The 25,162-nt window shown below is 39.4% G+C and overlaps 1 protein-coding gene across 7 annotated transcripts in view; it reads left to right on the top strand.

Moving 5' to 3' along the window:
• Positions 1-33: 33 nt before the first annotated feature.
• Positions 34-25,162, top strand: part of LOC107770804 (regulatory-associated protein of TOR 1) — a 40,580-nt gene continuing 15,451 nt past the window's right edge. Inside the window, exons 1-20 of one of the 7 annotated variants that reach the window (XR_012709917.1) lie at positions 34-1,054; positions 9,197-9,299; positions 10,884-10,966; positions 11,086-11,244; positions 11,322-11,438; positions 11,563-11,723; positions 12,365-12,519; positions 12,610-12,754; positions 12,835-12,913; positions 13,008-13,109; positions 14,187-14,270; positions 14,381-14,491; positions 20,884-21,237; positions 21,325-21,514; positions 22,135-22,731; positions 22,881-23,213; positions 23,329-23,452; positions 24,036-24,132; positions 24,267-24,391; positions 24,500-24,637. Coding sequence is in view for 6 of the 7 variants with exons in the window: in XM_075254198.1 (XP_075110299.1) it covers positions 785-1,054; positions 9,197-9,299; positions 10,884-10,966; positions 11,086-11,244; positions 11,322-11,438; positions 11,563-11,723; positions 12,365-12,519; positions 12,610-12,754; positions 12,835-12,913; positions 13,008-13,109; positions 14,187-14,270; positions 14,381-14,491; positions 20,884-21,237; positions 21,325-21,514; positions 22,135-22,731; positions 22,881-23,213; positions 23,329-23,452; positions 24,267-24,391; positions 24,500-24,645 (3,438 nt within the window). In the remaining variant the exon portion in view is untranslated. Of the gene's footprint in view, positions 1,055-9,196; positions 9,300-10,883; positions 10,967-11,085; positions 11,245-11,321; positions 11,439-11,562; positions 11,724-12,364; positions 12,520-12,609; positions 12,755-12,834; positions 12,914-13,007; positions 13,110-14,186; positions 14,271-14,380; positions 14,492-20,883; positions 21,238-21,324; positions 21,515-22,134; positions 22,732-22,880; positions 23,214-23,328; positions 23,453-24,035; positions 24,133-24,266; positions 24,392-24,499; positions 24,646-25,162 lie in introns of those variants that run through there. The other 6 variants (XM_075254195.1, XM_075254198.1, XM_075254199.1 and 3 more) reach the window with 6 other exon arrangements.

Raw genomic sequence — 25,162 nt, 5'->3', positions numbered from 1 at the left:
TCTATGATTTTGATTTTGATATTATTTTGATTCAATTGGCTGATTCGATAATTCATTTTAATTATTAAAGTAAAGAAATGGTACTACATTGTTTTAATACATCTTTCATGTTTCATTGTCCTTTTATTGATTGCGATATTATTATACTTCTTTTCGTTATGTCAAAACTTATTGACTTACATAAAAATAAGGCATACGAGATGGTCTTTGTTTTATTTATTTCACATACAAAATACATATCTCCAAAAAAAAAATACTTCCATACAGTGTGATGCAATGGCAAGATGACATGATCTACCTAATTATTTTTTGTTGCTTATCATGAAGTTCGTATGTTCTAACTACTAAATTAAATTTATGAATTAACCCAAATATTATACTCCATTATTTATAGAGGAAAAGGGTGTTTTCTTTCTCGTTAAAATTAAAAAGAGATAATATCTATAAGCATACTAATCTTTTTATAAATTTACTGTCATTCTTTCATGATCGCGCGAAATATCCTCAATATGTAATACTTATTCGATTTTCCTTTTCCTTCAACTTCAATTCCCTTTTTGTTGCTTCTCGTCGTCGCAGTGTATGTTGTTCCCTTGTTCTTCCTCTCTCTTCCCTCTTCTTCCCATGTACATGCGCCTACTCCCCTCAGTACCTCCTTCTAGGGTTTAGCAGAACACTATTTGAAGCTTTACAATGCTGGATTATCCTTCATGTTATGATTTTTCTGTCCAAAATTTGTTCGATCAGGTCAAATTTTGAGCTTTGAAGGGCATTGGGAGATTTAATGACTTCTCGGTCTTCGCAATCATTGACGACAGTTATTGTGGAGGACTTTGCGAATCACGAAGATAAAGTGAGGATTAATGATGGGGATTCAGATACTGCTCACAGTAGCTATGTTGCTGACAATGCAACGACGACGATGACGACAAGTATGGCTTATTTGCCGCAGAATATAGTGTTTTGTGAGCTTCGGCATGACCGGTTTGAGGAATATGTTCCTTCTGGACCGTCTCGTAGCGGTTTAATCTCGAAGTGGCGGATTAAGAATCGAGTAAGATGTGATTCTTTTCATTTACACATCTTAGTGTTTGTCAATTTTATAGGAGTAGAAGATATTGTGTGAATTTGGAAGCACATTTTTAATGATTGATGACGTTAGATTAAATGTTTAGGTACTTCCTTGAATAAATGTTTCTTCTCCATATGAAAAGTGATTGTTCTATTCGTCTTCCCGGTACTATGGGTGCAAAGAGGTCCCTGATCAATGCATTTATGAAAGTATGGATAATGGTTGGCCTCTTGAATTGGTTTATGCACTGAGGTTTTCAAAATTTCTCCCACAAATTATCAATTTTTCATGGTCCTTGATTCACAATAGCATGGTCTCTAGCACCTTGACCTCTATTTCCTGTACCTGTAGCTCCTAAAGTATTACGAGTAGTCTGAGTCGGTGCAGCTGACTGAATAGAAGCCTGGTTGAAATTTTTGGGAGGCTCAGGGAAATCCCTCATGTGATGTCCCAACTGGCCACACCGAAAGCACTCTCCAGTTAGAAGACGACATTGGCCCAACTCTCCGGTTACGAGTAGTGTCGGGTAAGCATCCTTCAAAGTGCTTTGACCATTCCAAAGATCCTTCCAAAATAGGATGTGTTCCCCACTGCCCACCTGTAGAGTTGTATTAAGAGAGAGGGTGTTACACAGCTTCTTGATACCCTTCCATAGACCACAGCCATAAGGTGTATTAACCATATTGGAGCACCAGTGACTATCACTACCATACTTAGCTTGTACTACATCCTTCCATAAAGTCGTTCCTTCTTGATCATACCTCCAAAGCCATTTCATCAACATGCTCTTACTGTGCAGTGACAAATCATTTAACTCCTAGGCCCCAAGTGATTTAGGAAGTATCACCTTATCCCATTTCACTGTGGAATTTGTGATCTTTGGAATTACCTTCCCATAGGAATGAGCACCTAAGTTTATCAAGATGCTTTCGAACTTTTACTGGTAGGGGAAATAGAGACATAATGTAGGTTGGTAAGCTATCCAGTACACTGCTGATAAGAGTTAGTCTGCCACCAAAGGAGAGATACTGTTGCTGCCACGAAGCCAACCTTTTTTCAAAATTTTCAATAACCCCATTCCATACCTCAGTTGATCTATGTCTAGCCCCCAATGGAAAGCCTGGGTAAGTGGTTGGGAATGAACCTGTATTGCAACTCATGATCTCAGCCAGCACCTCCAAGTTAGGTACACAGTTAACAGGGTATGTTACTCTTTTTGACAAGTTAATGTATAGCCCAGACAAGACTTCAAAAAATCATCAAGGTGATGTTGAGATATTGAACTTGGGACTCCTTTGCACCACAGAAAATGAGAGTATCATCAACATATAGAAGATGGGGCACATAGACTGAACACTCTGATCTACTGCCAATACCAAATCCCTCCAACCATTGTAGTTGTTTGGCATTCTCCAACATTTTGCTCAGACTCTCCATTGCTAGGATAAAGAGAAAAGGGGATAAAGGATCCCCTTGCTTTATTCCTCTCATAGGAGAGAAAAAACCAACAAGGCTTCTATTCACTAGGATAGTGTACTTGACAGTAGAGAAGGAGAATTTGATCCATTTATCCCCAAATCCCATCTGTCTTAGGACTGAAATAAGACATTGCCAGTTGATTTTGTCGAATGCCTTCTCAATATCAGGCTTGAATAGCAGTTCGGGTACTGTTCTTTGTCTCCATTCTAAGGCTTCATTTGCAATAAGTGAAGCATCTGAAATCTGTCTCCCCTTTAAAAAGGCATTTTGATATCCTGAAATCAGGTTCCGCATCACCCTTCTAAGTCTTTCTGACAGAACTTTAGCCACAATCTTGCAGACACTTCCTATGAGGCTGATAGGTCGGAAGTCTTTGAGTTGAATTGCTCCTTTCCTTTTAGGAATAAGTGCTATGAATGAGGCATTAAAGGACTTGACTATGTGGCAGTGATTGTGGAAGTGATTAAGAGTCCCATGACATCCTGCCTTATAGCATCCCAGCATTTTTGATAAAAAGCCATAGTCAGTCCATCAGGTCCAGGGCTTTTGTCAGGTGCACAACAATTGATTGCATTTACTACTTCCTCCTCTTCAAAAGCAGCTTCGAGAGCTTCGTTCTGTTCAGTGTTCAGGCATCCCAGTCCTTCAAAAGTAGCACTAGGCCTCCAGCTTTCATTCTCAGAGTAAAGCTCCTTGTAGAAATCTAGAATCCTATTTTTGATTTGTTCCTTGTCTTTAATTAAATCATCTCCTACTTGTAACCTGTCAATACAATTGTATCTCCTGTTAGAGTTGGCCATTCGTTGAAAGTATTTAGTATTCCCGTCTCCCTCCTTCAACCATAAGCATCTAGACTTTTGTCTCCATGAAATCTCTTCAGCTTTTGCTAACTGTTACAGCTCCATCTTCAACTGCATGATCTTGTTAGATTCTGTGAGAAAGCACGAGAGAAAATATTATTGATATTATTCTCATATGTTAAGCATGATACAGTGAGCCCTATATATGTATATAAATACATGTCATACTCCTAATACATATGGGATTAGGGTTATTTACTCCTATTTACATAACTATTCTAACACTCCCCCTCAAGCTGGTGCATGTAAATCATATGTACCGAGCTTGTTACATATGTAGTTAATACGAGGGCCAGTGAGGGATTTGGTGAAAATATCTGCAAGCTGATCATTCGACTTCACAAACTTTGTAGCAATATCTCCCGAGAGTATCTTTTCTCTGACAAAGTGGCAGTCAATCTCAATGTGTTTAGTTCTCTCATGGAACACTGGATTTGACGCAATATGAAGAGCAACTTGATTATCACACACAAGTCCCATTTGACTAATCTCACCAAATTTCAACTCCTTAAGCAACTGTTTGATCCAAATTAGCTCACATGTTGCCATAGCCATTGCTCGATATTCTACTTCGGCACTAGACCGAGCAACCACATTCTGTTTTTTGCTCTTCCAAGACACCAAATTTCCTCCTACTAAGACACAACATCCAGACGTAGAACGTCTATCAGAAGGTGATCCTGCTCAACCAACATCTGAGTATCCAACGATCTGCTCATGGCCTCGATCCTCAAACAATAAACCTTTGCCTGGAGCTGATTTTATATACCGAAGAATGCGAACAACTGCATCCTAATGACTATCACGGAGAATCTATAAACAGACTCACAACACTCACAGAATATCAGGTCTTGTCACTGTAAGGTAATTTAATTTACCAACCAACCGCCTATATCTTGCAGGATCACTAAGAGGCTCCCCTGTCCTGGCAGAAGTTTAGAATTCGGATCCATCGGAGTGTCAACAGTTCTACAACTTGTCATTCTTGTCTCCTCAAGAATATCTAAGGCATACTTCCGTTGTGAGATCACAATACCTGAGCTAGACTGAGCGACCTCGATACCCAGAAAATACTTTAGTTTGCCCAGGTCCTTAGTCTGAAAGTGTTGAGAGAGATGTTGCTTCAATTTAGTAATACTATTCTGATCATTGCCGGTAATAACAATATCATCAACATAGATCACCAGATAAATACAGAGACTCGAAGCAGAGTGCCGATAAAACATAGAATGATGAGCTTCACTCCGAGTCATGCCAAACTCCTGGATAACTGTGTTGAACTTATCAAACCAGGCTCGAGGAGACTGCTTTAGACCATAAAGTGACCGGCGCAAGCGACATACAAGGCCACGAGACTCCCCCTGAGCAACAAACCCAGGTGGTTGCTCCATATAAACTTTATCCTCAAGGCCACCGTGTAAAAAGGCATTCTTAATGTCCAGCTGATAGAGAGGCCAATGGCGAACAACCACCATGGAAAGAAAAGGCGGATTGATGCTACCTTAGCCACGGGAGAGAAGGTATCACTGTAATCGAGCCCAAATATCTGAGTATATCCCTTGGCAATAAGATGGGCCTTAAGGTGATCAATCTTGCCATCCGGACCAATATTGACTGCATATACCCAGTGACAACCAACAATAGATTTACCTGAAGGAAGAGGAACGAGCTCCCAAGTACCACTCGTATATAAAGCCGACATCTCGTCAGTCCTAGCCTGTCGCCATCCTGGATGAAACAATGCTTCACCTGTAGACTTAAGGATGGAAACAGAGGACAAAGAAGATATAAAAGCATAATAGGGTGATGACAAACGATGATAACTTAAACCGACATAATGGGGATTAGGATTAAGGGTGGTCCGTATACCTTTCCGAAGTGCAATCGGTGTACTAGAAAGAGACAAGTCCGCAGTAGGAGCAGGGTCAGGTGCGGGACGTGAATCAGCTGGGCCTGATGCTGGGTGCGGACGACGATGATACGTCAAGAGTGTTGTTCCTGTGTCGGGGAGTCTAGGAGGAGCCACACTAGACTCCCCAACGGTTGGAATGGGTAAGACTTCTGTGGCGGAAGGTGAAGGAGGAGCTATAGTAAACTCCTTAAAGGTCGGTATAGATAATACCTCAGATATATCAAGGTGGTCAGAAGAGGTAAAGAAAGGTTTAGACTCAAAAAATGTGATGCCAGATGACATAAAGTACCTATGAAGATCAGGTGAGTAACAACGATATCCCTTCCGAACACGAGAATAACCAAGGAAGACACACTTGAGAGCGTGAGGAGCTAACTTATCTTTTCTAGGGGCTAAGTTATGAACGAAACAAGTGCTCCCAAAAACACGAGGGGGAACAAAGTATAAGGGTGACTGGGGAAACAATACTGCATATGGAATCTGATTCTGGATGGGAGAGGATGGCATCCGATTAACCAAATAACAAGCTGTGAGAACTGCATCGCCCCAAAAACGCAACGGAACATGAGATTCAATGAGAAGTGTGCTAGTAGTCTCAATGATGTGCCTATTCTTTCTCTCAGCAACCCCATTTTGCTGAGGGGTATAAGGACAAGAGGTCTGATGAATAATTCCTTGAGAAGTCATAAACTGCTGAAATTGAGAGGATAAATATTCTAAGGCATTATCACTGCGAAAAGTGCGAATAGAAACACCAAATTGATTTTTAATTTCAGCACAAAAATTCTGGAATACAGAAAACAACTCAGAACGATCTTTCATTAAGAAAATCCAAGTACATCTTGAATGATCATCAATGAAACTAACAAAATAACGAAATCCCAAGGTTGAACTGACTCTACTAGGACACCATATATTAGAATGAACTAAAGAAAAAACAGACTCTGCATGACTCTCAATACTACGAGGAAAAGAGGTTCGGGTATGTTTCCTGAGCTGACATGACTCACACTCTAATGTAGATAAACTAGACAAACTAGGCACCATCATCTGAAGCTTGGATAAGCTTGGATGTCCTAAACGTCTGTGAATTAGGTCCGGAGGATCTGTAACTAGACATGCCTTGGAGGAATTGAGTGAGTTAGTAAAGGCCATCTGATTCAAGTCTTGTTCCAATCGTCTGTCTCGTACTGCGGTCCTGCATAATAAAAGAATCATCAATAAAATATATACCACAATGGAGGGCACGAGTCAAACGACTAACAGATGTAAGATTAAAAGGACAGCCAATGACATAAAGAACAGAATCTAGAGTGACAGAGGGTAGGGGATTCGCTTGTCCAACTCCTTTTGCTTTAGTTTGAGACCCATTGGCTAAAGTAACAGTGGGAAGAGACTGTGAATTATTACCAGAGATATGATCAGAAGCGGCTGAGTCCACTAGACTGGGAAACACAAGCAAAAGAATTACCAACAACAGAAGTATCAGTCTGAGCAATAGAGGCTACTTGTGGAGATGTCTACTTACTTGCTCGATACTGAAGGAACTCATTATACTCCCCTTCAGATAAAGAAAATCCCTGGTTACCTGTAGTCTCGGTCTGAGCAACATAAACATTTTTTGGTGGACGACCATGTAAAAAATAGCACACGTCACGAGTGTGTCCAAGTTTATGACAATAAGAGCACTTGGGTCTAGATCTTCCAAAACGACCTCCTCCTCGTCTATTCTCCATAGTTTGAGATGCCCGCTTGTCCACTGACCGGGATACGAGGATAGATGAGTCAAGTGTCTGTGATGAGCTCACTGGGTGACTTGGTGCTGCAGCAAGGCGAAGTAATCGAGAGAATAATTCATCAACTGTGGGGACAGTCGGAGTAGCCAAAATCTGGTCACGTACTGAATCAAGGTCATTAGGGAGTCCAGCGAGTGTAAGAACCTCCAAAATCCAGGCCTACATAGTGCTCCTTCTTTGTTAAACCTCCAGGCCACTTGTATGGTAGACTAATGCTGTGAGCCCTCAAGTCTTGACCCAAACGTCCTGCTTTTTTATCGGTGGATACCCCCCCCCCCAACCGAGTTTACCAGGTTAAAATGTTGTATGTTCTTTATTACCCTGCCACATGAAATCTCTATTTAGTTAATCCATTCTTTGCGCCACAGAAGCCAGTAGAGGGAACAAGAACATAGTGCATGTGAGTAGGGAATCTATTACACTATTGATTAGCACTAGCCTTCTCCCAAGTGAGAGATATTTCTTCTTACAACAGGAGAGTTGCTTTTGACACTTCTCCAAGATATCATCCGAAATTGCAGTAGTATTTACCTTGTTTCCCAAAGAGAGGCTCAAATATTTGGTAGGGAGGGAATCTACTGTACAATCGATAATGCTTACAATCTCCTATAGGGGAACATCATTTACAGGGAAAAGAACACTTTTGGAGTAACTAATGTGGAGGCCCCATACCGCTTCTAAAAGAGGAGGACCACGCATAAATAGAAATTCTGCACACGGTCTGCATCACAGAGAATAAGAGAGTCATTTGTGTAAAGAAGGTGAGTGAGGTGCATTTCTCCCTGGTTCCTCATGCTTGGATTAAAGCCCTTAATCCATTTCCGTACCTCAGCTGCTGCCAACATTTTAACTAAGCTTTCCATGACAAAAGTGAAAAGAAAAGGAGAGATGGGATCTCCTTGTCTTAAGCCTTTGTGTGATGCAAAGAAATCTTTTGGGAGATTCATTTATGATAATGGGCAACTTTACAGTGGAGATGCAAAAGTGAATCCATTTGACCCATTTTTCACCAAAGACCATAGACTTTAGCATGTTGATAAGGAATCCCAATGCACAATATCAAAAGCTTTCGGAATGTCTAGTTTACACAAAATTCTAGCCTTTCCTTGCATCAGTTTGCAGTCAAGACACTCATTTACGATAAGAGAAGCATCTGTTATCTGTCTGCCACGCGCAGGAGCCGTTTGGGGAAGGGGAAACCAGCTTGCTCATAACTGTTTTAAGTTTGTTAGCAAGAAGTTTGACAGCACCTTATAAAAATTACCAATCAAACCTATTGGTCTATAAACCTTTAGCTTGGCACCTGCTTTCTCGGGAATAAGAGCAATATATGAGTCATTTAGGCTTCTTTCAAAACTTCCATGGGAGTGAAAATGGCTTATGGCTTTGATAAAGTCATGTTTAATCTCGGGATATTTTATTTTCCAGTTGTGATTTACACCTTGAAAAAAGCTGTGTGAAAAAGTTAAGCTTTTACCTAGACCTCTAATCTAGTAGAGCTTGGTGAGACGAGGCTGTTATGTACTGATGTCTTAGTTTCTTTTATCTTCTCTTAGATTTTTAATGACAGTTTGTCTAATGGTAATGCATCTTGTGTGCCCTTTCTGACTTTTGCTAAATTGATGTTACTAAATAATCTGGTGTGCGTGCTTTAACCTTGTAGTGCTTTAGTTGCTACAATCTTCTTCAACTTAAGTAACCATTGAAATAAAAATGATTTAAAGATGTATTATGTAATTATTTTCGTCTTTGCATAAAGGGTTGTTTAGAGATGCTTTATTTGGACCCAAAAGAAAAGGTTGATTTTAAGATGTTATTGCAGCACAACAGTTTTGCAAATTTTTGAAGATAAGATTTGGATTTTCAAATGCTTGATTAGATTTATTTATACCTGTTGCTCGTTGTATTATGTAAAAAGAGAAAATCTTACACATGCAGTACTTGATGACCTTTTGTTTCTATCTTATTTATTGAGCTAGCTAATATCTTACACAGCAATGGGCTTTGTTCTCATAGAGTAAACAAATGTTTGATATCTTTACCTCTATTACATCTAAGCGTACAAAACGTTTTGCAGATGAAGACGGGATGTGTTGCCCTTGTGTTGTGTTTGAACATCAGCGTTGATCCACCTGATGTAATAAAGATATCTCCTTGTGCTCGAATGCAGTGTTGGATTGGTATGCTAAAATCTTCTTCTTCTTTTGCTTTTAAAAGAACAAGTATTTCTTCCTTTTTTTTTTGCTACTATTCCTTATCTTTTAGACACGGTGAATATTTTACGGACGTGAATACTTGGGTATAGGGTCACACAAGCTGTAAATAGTTATGCACAAAGATATGATTCTCTACGAAGAACACCATATCATCTATGCTAACCGGACCTCATCGGTGCTCTAAAAATTGAGTAGAACCAAAAGACATGCTACTTAAGTAATATCCACCCTTAAAAAGTTCTCATGCTGCTGGTGGGAGGTAGCAGGTAGTACCCTGCGGAATTAATCGAGGTGCACGCAAGCTGGCCCGAACACCAAGATTATAAAAAAAAATCTCATGTTTCTTTCTCTTAATACAACTTACATTAAGGCCAAAGGTGTTACATCCTAAGCTCTACACCTCCTTTACCTTCGTTTGAAGGCCCAATTGAATAACAAATCATTGATTGTGATTTCTGTCAACCACTGGATGCAGAAGGAGTTTAACACAATTAACGATAACTGATTTTCAACCTTATAGTGTAACAGTAGGTGATCAATTTCTCGAGCGTCTGCACATGTAGCACCAACTGACCTATGTAGTCCTTTCTTCCTCTAGTTTTTCATTGTGAGAATGGTCTCCCTTACTGCTAACCAAGTGAAAAAGCAGATCTTATTTGGAGTTTTGAGAATGCATGCCCATAAGTGTGGGAATAGTGGGAAAACTGTGATCCTTTCTACTCGACACCTTTGGTCGATGTGTTTTACTGATTCCCACTTCTGATTTCAACATAGGCCTCTCCTAGTAAGACATTGTTCAACTTAGGCGAAGAGCTTGCCGTTATGATTTTTTTGGGGGTTTGTGGGGGGATGAATAGCTTTCCAGTGCTCTGTTTTTAATGCCTTTCTCTTGATTTTTCGTCCATCATGTCCAATCAAGAGCAATATGGGCAATCCTCCCGTTTCTTTCGTCTTGTTTCTCTAGATTATGTTCTCATTTTGGACATCGGTTACATTTTTTACTTACCTTTGGATTTGACTCAATACATCTTCCAGTGACAAATTCCTACACTCTATTTCCCTCTGCCAATTCTTACACCCTGCATTGTTCTTTCATGATTTTAACCATTTAATGTAAAGTCTCCTGCCCCCTAGGAATCTCTCTCCTCTAGCTTTTGCCCTTTTGTGAATAATAATCTTTGCAGGTTCTTCAGGACTCTCAGTCCGTCTCATAGCATTTGCTGAAGGTTCTGTGGCATACTTGTGGAGTAGCTTTTTGGGAACCTTTGAAGTATTCCTGGTCTGTGTTCATGTTGTTGCTTATGTTATCGCTATGGCAACACAATAGTTGATAGTACTTCTTGTCTGATCTGTTGTTTTACTTGAATCTATTTTGGTATCAGCTATACTGGCTTCCATAATAAACAGTTTATATTCTCTTGGGGAGTGGGGATGAATTTAGTTAAGATTTTACCTCTTAGTTGCATTCAGCAATTTTCAAATCCTGGTGCTTGAAAATTTTGTCAACCAGCAGTTATTTAAGCACTTGCTCTTATTCCCATATGACAGATCCATTTTCTGTGGCACCTCAAAAGGCCCTTGAAACAATTGGGAGAACATTGAATGAACAATATGAGAGGTGGCAACCTAGGGTAAGAAAAATGTTTTTGTGTTAATAGATATCATGCGTGGACAAGGTCTAGGCTATATTATTGTGGTGAGGTAATCAATAATTCAATTATAAATGACCCAAATATCTAACTATATGTAGGCACGCTACAAGATCTCCTTGGATCCTACTGTTGATGAAGTTAAGAAACTTTGCACAACATGTAGGAAGTATGCCAAGTCAGAACGAGTTCTGTTCCATTATAATGGACATGGTGTGCCAAAACCAACATCCAATGGTGAAATTTGGCTATTTAATAAGGTTTTCTTTCTTACTCAAATTGATTTCTCAGAGCTGTTGTGATATCTGTCTTTTTCTTATTGGGACATCTGGTTTAGAGTTATACGCAGTATATCCCATTGCCGATTACTGACCTGGACTCTTGGTTGAAGACACCATCGATCTATGTCTTTGACTGCTCAGCTGCTGGGATGATTGTTAATACCTTTATAGAGGTACATATTGTAATAATGCATTACATGCTTAATGATGAGGTGATCTACCCATCTGCTAAAAAAGGCTGAAGGAAGGAGACAAAATTTGAGGCTAATCAGTTACCTGGTGATTTGTTTAATGCAGCTCCAAGACTTGACTGTCTCTGATTCCTCTGGCCCTTCTACGAGAGATTGTATTCTGCTTGCTGCTTGTGAAGCACATGAGACACTTCCTCAAAGTGCTGAATTTCCTGCTGATGTTTTCACTTCCTGCCTCACAACTCCAATCAAAATGGCATTGAGATGGTGACATGCTCTCAGCAAGAGTTGTTTATCCTTTATCCTTCCCCCCTTTTTCCTGCTTTCTGCTAAACCTGGTCAAATCTACAATGGGCCGAACTAGCTGCAATGCTTGATTGTTGGAAACGTTGCATACCTTCAGTGGGTTTGGTTCCCGACTGATGGAATATTATGTTTTTCTCTCTTTATGGTATTCCATAGTTTATCTTAAACATCATGTCTTATTTAACCATATATTTGGAAAGTTAGAACAGCCTTTCTCACCAAAAGAATACTTGAACAACAGGACAAGTCTCTTTGATGCCCCAAAGTTACATGGCACCTCATATTTCAGGAACCACATGGTTGTCTATTATGCTAACCGTTGCTATAGATTAATATGCTGTCTTAGGGAATTTCCACTTAGTATGTTTGAATATACTCTTAGTTATCTGTGCCTGCTTCAAGTTTGATGTTTGTTGTCAGAATTCCTTGATAAGCTGCTATTTTCTTTCAACTGTTATGACTAATCTTTTATTTCAAAAGAAATGCTTTGTGTACACCGAGCTGCCTTTTTGTTTTCTTTTTCTTTTTAACCTTTTGGTCAAATATGTTATAACTAGTTATTCATTCCTCGTAATCTACTTAATTCTGTTTTTGGCTGTTAGGTTTTGCACACGGTCATTGATTCGTGAGTCACTTGATTATGGTCTAATAGATCGAATTCCTGGACGCCAAACTGATCGAAAGACACCTCTTGGTGAATTGAATTGGATTCTCACTGCAGTAACCGACACAATTGCCTGGAATGTTCTACCACGAGGTAATGTGATAGACTAGTTAGTTTGATGCAGTTTTCTTAATCCTTTTTGCAGTTTAAACTCTTTCTAATCTGTGAGCTTCAAAACCACAGATCTATTTCAAAAATTGTTCAGGCAAGACCTATTAGTTGCTAGTTTATTCAGAAATTTTTTACTTGCTGAAAGAATCATGCGTTCTGCAAATTGTTCACCAATTTCATACCCAATGCTACCACCTACTCATCAGCACCACATGTGGTAACTACACAAAACACTCAACAATCTACACAGATTCATGTATTACCTTCCCCTCATTGGGGTCTGCACTTGTCCCACAGGGATGCTTGGGACATGGCAACAGAAATCTGCCTTTTGCAGCTTCCTACTTTGATTGATGATCCGAATGTGGAATTTCAGGTGGGGTAATGATTTGATTGTATACTATATTCTCAAAAGTTTGGTCCATGTATCTTTTCAAGATTAAATGTTTCCCATCTTTTGATTTCTTCAGCCTAGCCCATTCTTCACGGAACAGTTGACAGCTTTTGAGGTTTGGCTTGACAATGGATCAGAGAATAAAAATCCACCAGAGCAGTTGCCCATTGTTCTACAGGTAAGAATTCTTATGGTTCAAATAAAAGGAATGGCATTCTTGGTTCTTTCCATGAAATGGTGGCTTTAAGCAGTGCATCTTTTCTCATTCCCGCACTCCTTTCAATACTTATGACTTAATATGATAAAAGGTGGAGTGAAAACATTTGGTTGTTAGCATTCTTGTTCCTTGATGAAGCCTCAGTTGACCTCTGTGCATTTGCTTAAGTTTGGTTAAATAGGAGAGTTTTTTTTTTGGATATCATGCTAAAATTTAGAATAATAGAATGTTCTCATGTAAAGAGAAAAATAACTAGAATGTCATTTCATTACGTGAGGAATGGTTAACTCTCCTCTTATATTACTTGATGAAGCCTCAGTTGACCTCTCTGTATTTGCTTCAGTTTGTTTAAATAGGAGAACAATTTTCTGGATATCATGCTAAAATTTAGAATAATGGAATGTTCTCATGCAAGGAGAAAAAAGTAACCAGAATGTCATCTCATTATATGAGGAACAGTTAACTCTCCTCTTATATTACTTAAAAGGTCATCAAGTATTGGATACTCCTCTCAGCACAATTGGGTCTTCATTTGTTTCATGTTTTGCTTACTGTGTATTTTTTGCTCGAGTAATCTAACAATCCATGGCAGATTATTGCACTATTTTTGTCAATTCTGGTGTATCCCATTTCCCTACTGTTGCAGAAGCAAATTACCGCTAGGCAAGTAATTAAAGTTTCTGATGGTAAAACAGCAGAAGCATTGGTTTTAGTAATGTTAGTCTCAGTTAAAACAATTTCTTAGTCTTTTTTTGTTGGGTTTTCCTGAAGAATAGTCGGTACCGTTCATTTCGCAAGCAAATATGTTTATTTGAATTGTGAAGTTTGTCTAGATTTACTTGGTGTATATCCTCTTGACCCGACAGAAGGATGCATAAATTGAAAAACCATAGTTCTCCCTAAGATACAAACTTATTGCGAATTATCTTGCGATTTTTTCCTATTTATTAGGTTCTCTTCACACCCTCGAGGGCTTTGTTATTTTGGTGCACTTTTCTCTTTGTATGGGATGATAACCAGGTTATTCTTTGTTATTAGGTGTTACATACTCAATGCCACCGGTTCCGTGCACTGGTTCTTCTTGAGAGATTTCTCAATATGGGACTTTGGGCTGTAGATCTGGTACTTATTAGTGGTGCTGCATTTCAAGTTTCTTGTTAATTAAGCTGGTTGCATCTAACTTTCTGCGTCTAATTTTCAAGTAATACTTAAGTGAGCAATTTTACTTCCAGGTCTTGTCTGTTGGAATATTTCCTTACGTTCTAAAGCTTTTGCAAACCACGGCTCCGGAGCTTAGGCAAATTCTTGTCTTCATTTGGACGAAGATCCTTGCCGTTGATAAGGTACATGAATTGCTTCGACTCATCACCTGTGTCATTCTCATATTAAATTTCCTATGTTTCATTTTTATCTATATTGTTCCTCATATAAATGTCTCAGCATCCCTTTCTGGACCTATTTACCATAAGTTAAAAATAATAGACACGGTAGAGAGAATAGAGAAAATGCGAGAAAAGTAGCGTGCTTCCACCTAGATTGCATTACACAAAACATGTTCAACTCTAGTAAACTTTGGGGACTCAGCATGTGGAGTTGATGCCTTTTCTTTGTTTGACATCGGAACAACAGTTCCTACACTGTCCCATGTCTGGCAAATCTGGGGATTCTTCACTAACCCATTTCGTATTAAATGGTGAAAATCTCTCGATGTGATCTGCAGCTGAAAGACAGAGGATAAGAAGCAGCATAAGGCTCTATGAAATGCTATAAATCTGTGTTTAATTTGCAATCTGGAACAAAATAAATATTAGATGCTGTGATGGGAAAGCAGGGGACCCTTCCACAACAATAATAACAACGTCTTAATCACAAATTAGTTTGTGTTGGTCATATGGAACCTCAGTATCCATTCTACTCCATTAGATCCATTTCGTTCTAGTACGTGATAATTTATTCCGATGCGAAATGCCAGACCACGAGAGTGTGCCAACATAGCTAAACCTTAATCACAACTCTTTGGTGTCGTTTATTTGGATCTTTTCTTTCCATTGCGTTCTATTCTTAGCTAAATGTGTAAGGATTTTGAGAGAACTTTCTTTAATGCAAATTTAGGTCTACCAGCCCCTTGTTAACACCTTGAATCATCATAGTACACTTATGGGTGCATTTGAAGATCTTTGTAGGACATTGTTCATCTTAGACGACCTGTCAATTTTATCTTTTGTGTGTGTTATTTGTACCTTCTATCTAAAGTGATTATTATGATCTTCTCTAATCTTGTATGACCAATCATCTTAATATTCGCATTTCTAAAATGCTCATCTTGTCGATATGCTGGGCCATAGATGCTCAACAGTCACTCTCATGTTACATTGCTTGTTCTGCAAATGTTGGATAAAATTTACCTTTTGCTTTGGTATGTATCTTCATATAGCAAAGCAATCTGGTAGAGCTCTTCCATTTCAATGATCCTATTTGGGTTCTATGTATTACATCTTACAGTAAAAGGAGCTATAGTCTTTAGAGCGTCCAGTTGACAGAATTTTCTTAGAGCCCGTTTGGATGAGCTTGTTTTAAGTAACTTGTAAGCCAAAATAACTTTTAAGCCATAAGTTAGGAATTCTAACTTTTGGCTTTTGGCTTGTTTTTGTCATTTTAGCTTAAAAACAGGTGCTTAAAAGTACTTTTTTACTTTATCCAAACACTACAAAATGGCTTAAAAGTACTTAAAACAAGCCAATCCAAACAGGCTCTTAGTGTTGTTTCTATCAACAACACAACTTGCTTAAAAAGCAAGTGCTTAAGCACATACAAGGAATTTTAGTTGCTACTCTTATTTTTTTTTTTTTTTTTTTTTTTTTGTGATCTTGGACACAATCCATTTGGATGCTTGCTTCACTATGGTAATATCACCAGTAGGAAGTTAGTTCCCAACTTTTGGGATTTTTAAAATTCTTTTTTTTTTCTGGTACAGAACATCTAAATATAATACATAATCTGCTTTATCTAAGTAATGAACTTACAGAAAAAAAAACCTCCGGCCAGGTCCATTGACCAAGTACTTTGGAAAGGAAGAGATTACCGCTGGATTTACAGAAGTAGTTCTGTGTTTTTTATATTTTCTTAGTATTTTGAAGATCTTGAATGCTTTTGTTAAATAGTTAGTCATGTTTAGCGTCCCACATCGGGGAGTAGATACCTATTATTATGTAATTACTGTATATAAATAGGGTTGTACAACACTTTAATCAATATAATATTTTTCTCCCGTGCATTCTCACATGGTATAGAGCTTCGGTGAGAAAATTATCGCTGTGCATCATCCAGCGACTTCCGGGAAGAAAGACCTCGTCGCCGTGCAATTTTCCGGCGACTAAAGAGGCTGTCTGTAACAAAATCACTTTCTATTGGTGTTGTGCAAAAACCAACACCACCACAGGGTCCCCAAGACTTAGGCGACCAAACCCCACCAAAGATCTCCCGTCAACCGACCTCTGACGCGCCCTCAAGTGCGGATCAGAAGTATGATTTTCCGACGAGTTCTTCCCCACGCGCCGGCGCGTGTGGCCTAATTTTTTCTTTCAGACAACCTGTTCGCGTGGCCATTCCGAGCCTACCCATGTCATTTTCTTTTTATTCCGATCACTTTGAGATTTTTCCGGCAACTACATAGACTTTCCAGCAGCTACAGTGATTTTCCCGACAAGCTTCTTTTGGACAGATTATTCAGGAGATTATTCGGATTCTTGTCATTTAGTTTCATCAAATTCCGACAACCTTTTTATTTTTTCGGTGTGAACAATGATTTTTCCGGCGTGAACAGTGATTCCCAGAATTTTTTTGCTTTTTTCGGCACAATATTATAATGGCATTCGTATCAGAATCTTTTAACTCACAATCCGTTGGATCCAATGCATTGGATCCAATCCAGATGGTTTCTTTACCGGATTATATTAAGTTCCTTCAGTACAAAGCATGTAAACAGACATCTTCAGGGATAGCTTCCGTTGTTCAAACAGATAGTAGCGTGACTTGTGTTCCCAATCTTCAACCTCTGAGTCTTGGGTCATTGATTCAGGTGCATCTGATCATATTTCTGGTAACAAATCTCTTTTCACTAGTATTTCATATTCTCAATCTCTTCCAACAGTCACAATGGCCAATGGGACTCAAACCATGGTAACTGCAATAGGTCAAGCAAGCCCACTTCCTTCCTTACTTTTAGATTCAGTCCTTTATGTTCCCAATAGTCTTTTAATCTCATAGCCGTTAGTTGCTTAGCCAAATCACTTAAATGAGTTGTTTTATTTCTTGATGACCTTGTTTTTATATAAGAACGCAGTACAGGGCGGATCATTCGTACCAGACGTGAATTAGATGGACTTTATTACCTTATCCTTGCAAAATCACATGGACTCGCATCTTGTCTTCCTTCAATAACTTGCCTTGTTACCGATTCACCAGATTTATTACATAAACGGTTGGGATATCCCAGTTTATCAAAACTTCAGAAAATGATACCTGGTTTATCTCACTTGTCCACTCTAGAGTGTGAGTCATGTCAGCTCGGTAAGCATACCCGCTCCCATTTCCCTCGGCGTCTTGGTAATAGAGTAGAGTCACCTTTTACTTTAGTCCATTCAGATGTTTGGGATCCTAGTCGGGTCAGTTCTATCTTGGGATTCCGCTACTTTGTCAGTTTCATTGATGATTATTCCAGGTGCACTTGGATATTTTTGATGAAAAATCGGTCCGAGTTGTTTTCTATTTTCCAGACCTTCCACGCTGAAATTCAAAATCAATTTGGGGTTTCTATCCGTACATTTTGTAGTGATAATTCCCTAGAGTATTTGTGTTCCCCATTTCAGCAGTTTATGAATTCTCATGGGATTATTCATCAAACATCTTGTCCGTACACATCTCAATAAAATGGGGTAGCTGAAAGAAAGAATAGACATCTTATTGAAACTGCTCGTACCCTACTCATACAATCTCATGCTCCGTTGCGTTTTTGGGGGGATGCATTTTTTACATCTTGCTATCTTATTAATCGTATGCCATCTTCAGCTATCCAGAATCAAATTCCATTCTCTGTCCTGTTTCCCCACTTATCTTTCTTCTCTCTTCCACCCCATGTCTTTGGAAGCACATGTTTTGTTCATAACTTTACTCCAGGAAAAGATAAGTTAGCTCCTCGCGCTCTTAAGTGTGTATTTCTGGGTTACTCGAGAAAGCAAAAGGGGTATCGATGCTATTCTCCTGACCTCCAACGGTACCTTATGTCTGCTGATGTTACCTTCTTTGAAACCCAATCATACTTCACAGGTCCAGGTAATCACTTATTTATTTCTGAGATGCTATCAGTTTCATCTTTTGGAGATTCAGTCACTATCTCCTATTAATCTTCCTCTACAACTCCAGCTCCACCACCTACAGCTCCAGTTGCAGCTCCACCGCCTACTGCTCCAGTTGCAGCTCCACCACCTATAGCTTCAGTTCCACCACCTATAGCTCCACCACTCTTGACTTATCATCGTCGTCCACGTCCAACATCAAGCTAAGGTGATTCACGTCCTGCATCATATTCTGCACCTATTGCGGACTTGTCTCCTCTTAGTCAACCAATTGCACTCCGCAAAGGTGTACGTTCCACTCTTAATCCTAATCTCCATTATGTTTGTTTAAGTTATCATCGTTTGCCATCACCTCATTATGCTTTTATATCATCTTTGTCCATTGTTTCTATCCTAAAGTCTACAGGTGAGGCACTATCTCATCCAGGATGGCGACAGGCTATGATTGAGGAAATATCTGCTTTACATGCGAGTGGCACTTAGGAGCTTGTTCCTCTTCCTTCATATAAGTCTACTGTTGGTTGTCGTTGGGTTTATGCAGTTAAAGTCGGCCCGGATGGCCAGGTTGATCGTCTTAAGGCTCGTCTTGGTGCAAAAGAATACACTCAGATTTTTGGGCTTGATTATAGTGACACTTTCTCTCTCATGGCTAAAGTAGCATCTGTTCGTCTCTTTTTGTCCATGGCTGCGGTACGTCATTGGCCTCTTTGTCAGTTAGACATTAAGAATGCTTTTCTCCACGGTATCTTGAGGAAGAAGTTTATATGGAGCAACCACCTGGTTTTGTTGCTCAGGGGGAGTCTAGTGGTCTTGTATGCCGAATGTGCAGGTCACTATATGGTTTGAAACAGTACCCTCGAGCTTGGTTTAGTAAGTTCAACACAGTTATTCAGGAGTTCAGCATGACTCGTAGTGAAGCTGATCACTCTGTGTTTTATCGGCACTCTGCTCCTAATCTGTGTATTTATCTAGTGGTTTATGCTGATGATATTGTTATTACTGGCAATGATCAGGATGATATTACTAATCTGAAGCAGCATCTCTTTCAACACTTCCAGACTAAGGATCTGGGCAGATTGAAGTATTTTCTAGGTATTGAGGTCGCTCAGTCTAGCTCAGGTATTGTTATTTCACAGCGGAAGTATGCCTTAGACATTCTTGAGGAGACTGGAATGATGGGTTGTAGACCTGTTGACACTCTTATGGATCCGAATGCTAAGCTTTTGCCTGGACAGGGGAGCCTCTTAGAGATCCTACGAGATATAGGAGGTTGGTTGGCAAATTGAATTACTTCACAGTGATTAGACCTGGCATTTCTTTTCTGGTGAGTGTTGTAAGTCAGTTTATGGATTCGACCTGTGATAGTCACTGGGATGCAGTTGTTCGCTTTCTTTAGTATATAAAGTCAGCTCCAGAGCAAAGGGTTACGATTCGAGGATCGAGGCCACGAGCAGATTGTTGGGTACACAGATGCTGATTGGGTAGGATCACCTTCTGATAGACGTTCTACGTCTGGATATTGTGTTCTAGTAGGAGGTAATTTGGTCTCTTGGAAGAGCAAGAAACATAATGTAGTTGCTCGATCTAGCGCCGAAGCCGAATATCGGGCCATGCCTATGGCAACGTGTGAGCTAGTTTGGATCAAGCAGTTGCTCAAGGAGTTGAAGTTCGGAGAAATCAGCAAGATGGAACTGGTGTGTGATAATCAAGCTGCTCTTCATATTGCGTCAAATCCGGTGTTCCATGAGAGGACTAAACACATTGAGATCGACCGTCATTTTGTCAGAGAAAAGATACTCTCAGGAGATATTGTTACAAAGTTTGTAAAGTCGAATGATCAGCTAGCTGATATTTTCACTAAGTCTCTTACTGGTTCTCTTATTAGTTACATCTGTGACAAGCTCGGTACATATGTATTTTGAAGATCTTGAATGCTTTTGTTAAATAGTTAGTCATGTTTAGCGTCCCACATCGGGGAGTAGATACCTATTATTATGTAATTACTGTATATAAATAGGGTTGTACAACACTTTAATCAATATAATATTTTTCTCCCGTGCATTCTCACATGGTATAGAGCTTCGGTGAGAAAATTATCGCTTCTACTGATATATTTGTGGAATCTAATATGTTGATAGGGTATTTTCTTTTCTCCTTCGTTTAATGCTTGTCGCTGTGTTTTTTCTTTCTTTGATCGAATATACTATGTAGAAACTACGTATATTAAAGTGTTCAAATTTCTTTCTTTTCTTTCAGAATCTTCGTGCTGTCATTTGTCTTAGATAACTATCTCTACTAGTTTGTGTTTCTTGATTCACTCTGCGTGATCTGATCCTCTAGTTTAATATTCATTTGATTAACCTTTTCCTGTGAGAAAACAGTCTTGCCAGGTTGACCTTGTTAAAGATGGTGGACATGTGTATTTCATTAGATTTCTCGACAGTGTTGACGCTTATCCAGAACAAAGGGCAATGGCTGCATTTGTCTTGGCAGTCATTATTGATGGTTACAGACAGGGTCAGGAGGCCTGTATTGAAGCAGGGCTTATTAATGTCTGCCTGAAGCATCTTCAGGGATCAATTCCTAATGATGCACAAACTGAACCACTGTTTCTTCAATGGCTGTGCCTCTGTCTGGGAAAGCTCTGGGAGGATTTCACCGAGGCACAAGTGCTAGGTTTGCAGGCAGATGCACCAGCAATATTTGTGCCTCTACTTTCTCAATCCCAGCCTGAGGTTTGTAGTTCAATTGTATGTCAAGTTGGTGTATTCTGTGGTTCTCCATTATTTGTTAGACTTCAACTGAGGAGCAACTTATTTCAGGTACGAGCTGCATCTGTTTTTGCACTAGGTACTTTACTTGATGTTGGATTTGATACATCTTGGGACGACATTATAGAGGATGAACACTGCAATTATGAGGAGAAAGCTAGGGCAGAAGTCGTCATAATTAGGAGTCTTCTAAGTGTTGTTTCTGATGGAAGCCCTTTTGTACGAGCGGAGGTTGCTGTTGGTATGTTTTCACTGAATTAACACCCCCATCCCGGGAGACTTTTCACTGTGATGCACTTACTGTTGTTTTCTAACCTGCTTTCTGATTTCTCCCATATTTGATCTCTTCTTTTAAGAGTAGTATATTGCAGGTTTCAGTATTGTACCAATTTGATAAATTTGACGATAAGTCTTAAAACAGCCTGCGATACATTTCTTGTATGATGAGGACACCTTCTGAACTAAGTCTGACTAGACTATGCGTTTTGTTTATTTTTCACTTTGAAGACAAAGCCTAATGCTGAATAGTACCCATTATTTAATAGCATACTACTTGTTGAAAATTTTCTGAGTTGCTCTAGCGCAGGAAAAAGGAGAAGCGAAAAGCAAAAATAAGTATAGAGTGGTGAAATAATTTTCCGTGCTTGCCCTATAATTATTCAAAAGAACAAATAGTTCAGCTGGCAATCGTTTCATACATGTTTGCATGAGTTATAATTTTTGCCAATGAATATCTACTCCCTTCATAGCACGTCTAATTCTCTGATTTCCTCCCATTCCTCTCCTCTTTATCTTGTGCCTGTACTACCATTATGCATACGATGTATGACTGAGCTAGTTCACATTGCTCCAACTTTATAGTTTTGGCACGTTTTGCCTTTGGACATAACAAGCACCTGAAGTCGGTTGCAGCTGCATATTTGAAGTCGCAGTCTAATTCCATGATCACTTCCTTGCCTTCTTTTGTGTTCAAGAGTTCAGGTAGTGGCTATACATCCCCAACTCATTATGTTCCACATGGAAATGTAGTTCCATCTCCTATTGCTCCTTTATTGAGAGTGGGAGGAGACAGTCAGTCTATATCTCGTGATGGGAGAGTCTCAACTAGCAGCCCTGTTGCAACACCTGGCTTCATGCATGGATCTCCTTTGTCCGATGATTCTTCTCAACATTTTGACTCTGAAAGATTGAGTGGTGCTGTTAGCAATGGTGTTGTTAATCATAGAAGACCCAGGCCACTAGACAATTCACTCTATTCTCAGTGTGTGCTGGCCATGTGTGCCTTAGCAAAGGATCCATCACCTCGTGTTGCAGGTCTTGGCCGGAAAGTGCTTTCGATTATTGGGATTGACCAAGTTCTTGCCAAGTCTGTCAAGTCAACTGTTGAATCCACAACAGCTTCTGGCTGTAATTTTGCTGGATTGAATCGATCGTCTTCTTGGTTTGACATGAGTGGAGGTATATTTGGTGACTCGAAGGAGACTAAGAGTCAATACTATTTTAGTTTCTGTACACCCACAACCCACTACATAAGTATCAACCTTGATGTTCAACTTTCCTACAGATGCTCATTATGCCTTTTGAAGTAATCATTTTAACTGTTGCAGGTGGACATTTACCTCTGACTTTTAGGACTCCTCCTGTTAGTCCCCCTTGGTCCAGTTACTTAACAGGAATGCGAAGAGTTTATTCTTTAGACTTCAGGCCTCACCTAATGAACTCTCCAGACTCAGGATTAGCTGATCCGCTCTTGGGTTCTGGTGGATCTTCTGGAGCTTCAGAACGCAGTTTTCTTCCACAGTCAACCATCTATAATTGGAGTTGTGGCCACTTCTCGAAGCCACTTCTTACTGCAGCTGATGATAGTGAAGAGATCATTGCTAAGAGAGAAGTGAAGGAAAAGTTAGCTCTTGACCTCATTGCAAAATGCCAGCACTGTTGTGAGTTGACTAGGCTCATGTTTCTTTCCCTCTTCTACCCCCATCAGTCATGTGTATTTGTCATCATTTATCTGGAACACATCTAATATGGTCAATGCTCACTTCAATTCTTCAGCGGTGAGCAGACTGCATAATCAAATTGCCAGTTGGGATACAAAGTTTGAGAGTGGTACGAAAACTGCTTTGCTGCAGCCCTTCTCATCAATTGTGGTTGCTTCAGATGAGCGTGAATTGATCAGGTAGAGGAATCTCATTGGCCTGAATGAAGGCATTGTTTGCTATGGTTCCTTCCTCACGATCTTCTATTGCAGAACTGCGGGAAGGGTGGGTTAGTTCAAGTACTAGGTTAGTCCAATGGGAGCTATGTGTAATCTGTAGTTCGACCAACAATGCTGCTTTATTGGTAAGCAACCATTCTCTGGTGGAAAGACTAAATGCTGGTCAAAGTTAGGACACAAGTCCAGGAAATATGCTTCGTCTTAAATAATTCACATCTTCTTGGAGCTTCAAGAAAGAGAAGCCATTTATATTGAAATCCTTCTTTGACCTACTCTTGTATGGTGCTAGGATCAGGTGTTCTTGTTGGTTATAAAATTTAATGATGCTTTAACATAAAAGGTACGTCTAGAGGATATGAGTGATGGACTAATTTGTGGATAGGGGAATCGTGACCTCTTATTTACTTCACTTAATTGGAATCAAATCTCATCTATTTGGCGAGTGCTCAATTCTCGAGAAATCTCAAACCTTTCCCTGTGATTCATGCTATGTTTCCCAACAGATTTGCTGCATCAGTTGCTTATTTTTGTTGTTCTTTCTCAGTTCTTTCTCAGTCTTCTCACCCCTTACGCGCGACACGTCAGAACAACTTCTCAACTTTCTGGCAGTTAGGTTTGAGATGTTGAGTTTCTTTTACATGGTAAAGTTTTTGGCGATTAGGTTTGATATGTTGAGCTTCTTGTACGTGTTAGATGACTGGACAACATTCTACTAGTTTTATTTCTTTGTGCAGTTGCAGGAATATCATGGTTCTTGTGCCTTTGTGTATTACAGGGTGTGGAATTACAAGGAGGCTACCCTTCTTAACAGCTTCGACAACCATGGTTACCCTGATAAAGGAATTTCAAAGCTCTACCTCGTGAATGAGCTTGATGAGAGCTTGCTCCTTGTTGCTTCAGGTAAACATCTGCTGTGACATATGTTTTTCTTTTGGTATTTGATGTTGCACACATTTAATCAAGATTTATGGTTGATGCCTTAATTTTTAACAAAGTTATCTTTAAAAGGTGATGGCAACATACGGATTTGGAAAGACTATACTGAAAGAGGTCAACAGAAACTAGTTTCTGCATTCTCTGCAATTCAAGGTGACAGACCTGTTGCGCGCAGTGTGAATGCTGTTGTGGATTGGCAGCAGCAGTCTGGATACCTGGTATGTATAACGTATTTGATTCTAAGAAGTTAGTAAGTGAATGCAAAGCTGTCTGATATTTCTAATTTATTCTATTATTACTTACCTATTTCCTAAGTTCATCCACTACAAGATCATTTTTTTTCTTTGATAAATCAAGTTTCATTTCATTAACATCCCACCTAATTGGTGTCAAAAGCTATTTTCAACGTGTGAGAGCTAAGTTGCTCGCACAGGGGTGCGGATATCCGACATGGGTGCGGATCTAGAGGTCGGATCCTTTGAGATGTAAATTCTAAGATTTAGGGTTGCGGATCCTAGTATGAATATGGGTGCAAGGATCCGGCTAAAAATAATTCAACAACAACAACGACCCAGTATAATCCCACAAGCGGATCTAGAGGTCTGGGTAATATGTACGCAGGCTAAAAATAATTCAAAAAAATAAAATATATAAATATCTCTAAATATGAACATTTGATTAAATTATCTTTAATATGGCAAATAATGGAAGAGATTCTTGCATTGTTGATGTATT

The sequence above is a fragment of the Nicotiana tabacum genome, chromosome 5 (assembly GCF_000715075.1).
Source record: "Nicotiana tabacum cultivar K326 chromosome 5, ASM71507v2, whole genome shotgun sequence".
In the NCBI taxonomy this organism is placed as follows: domain Eukaryota; kingdom Viridiplantae; phylum Streptophyta; class Magnoliopsida; order Solanales; family Solanaceae; genus Nicotiana; species Nicotiana tabacum.
This window is presented reverse-complemented; position numbering and strand designations above follow the sequence as displayed.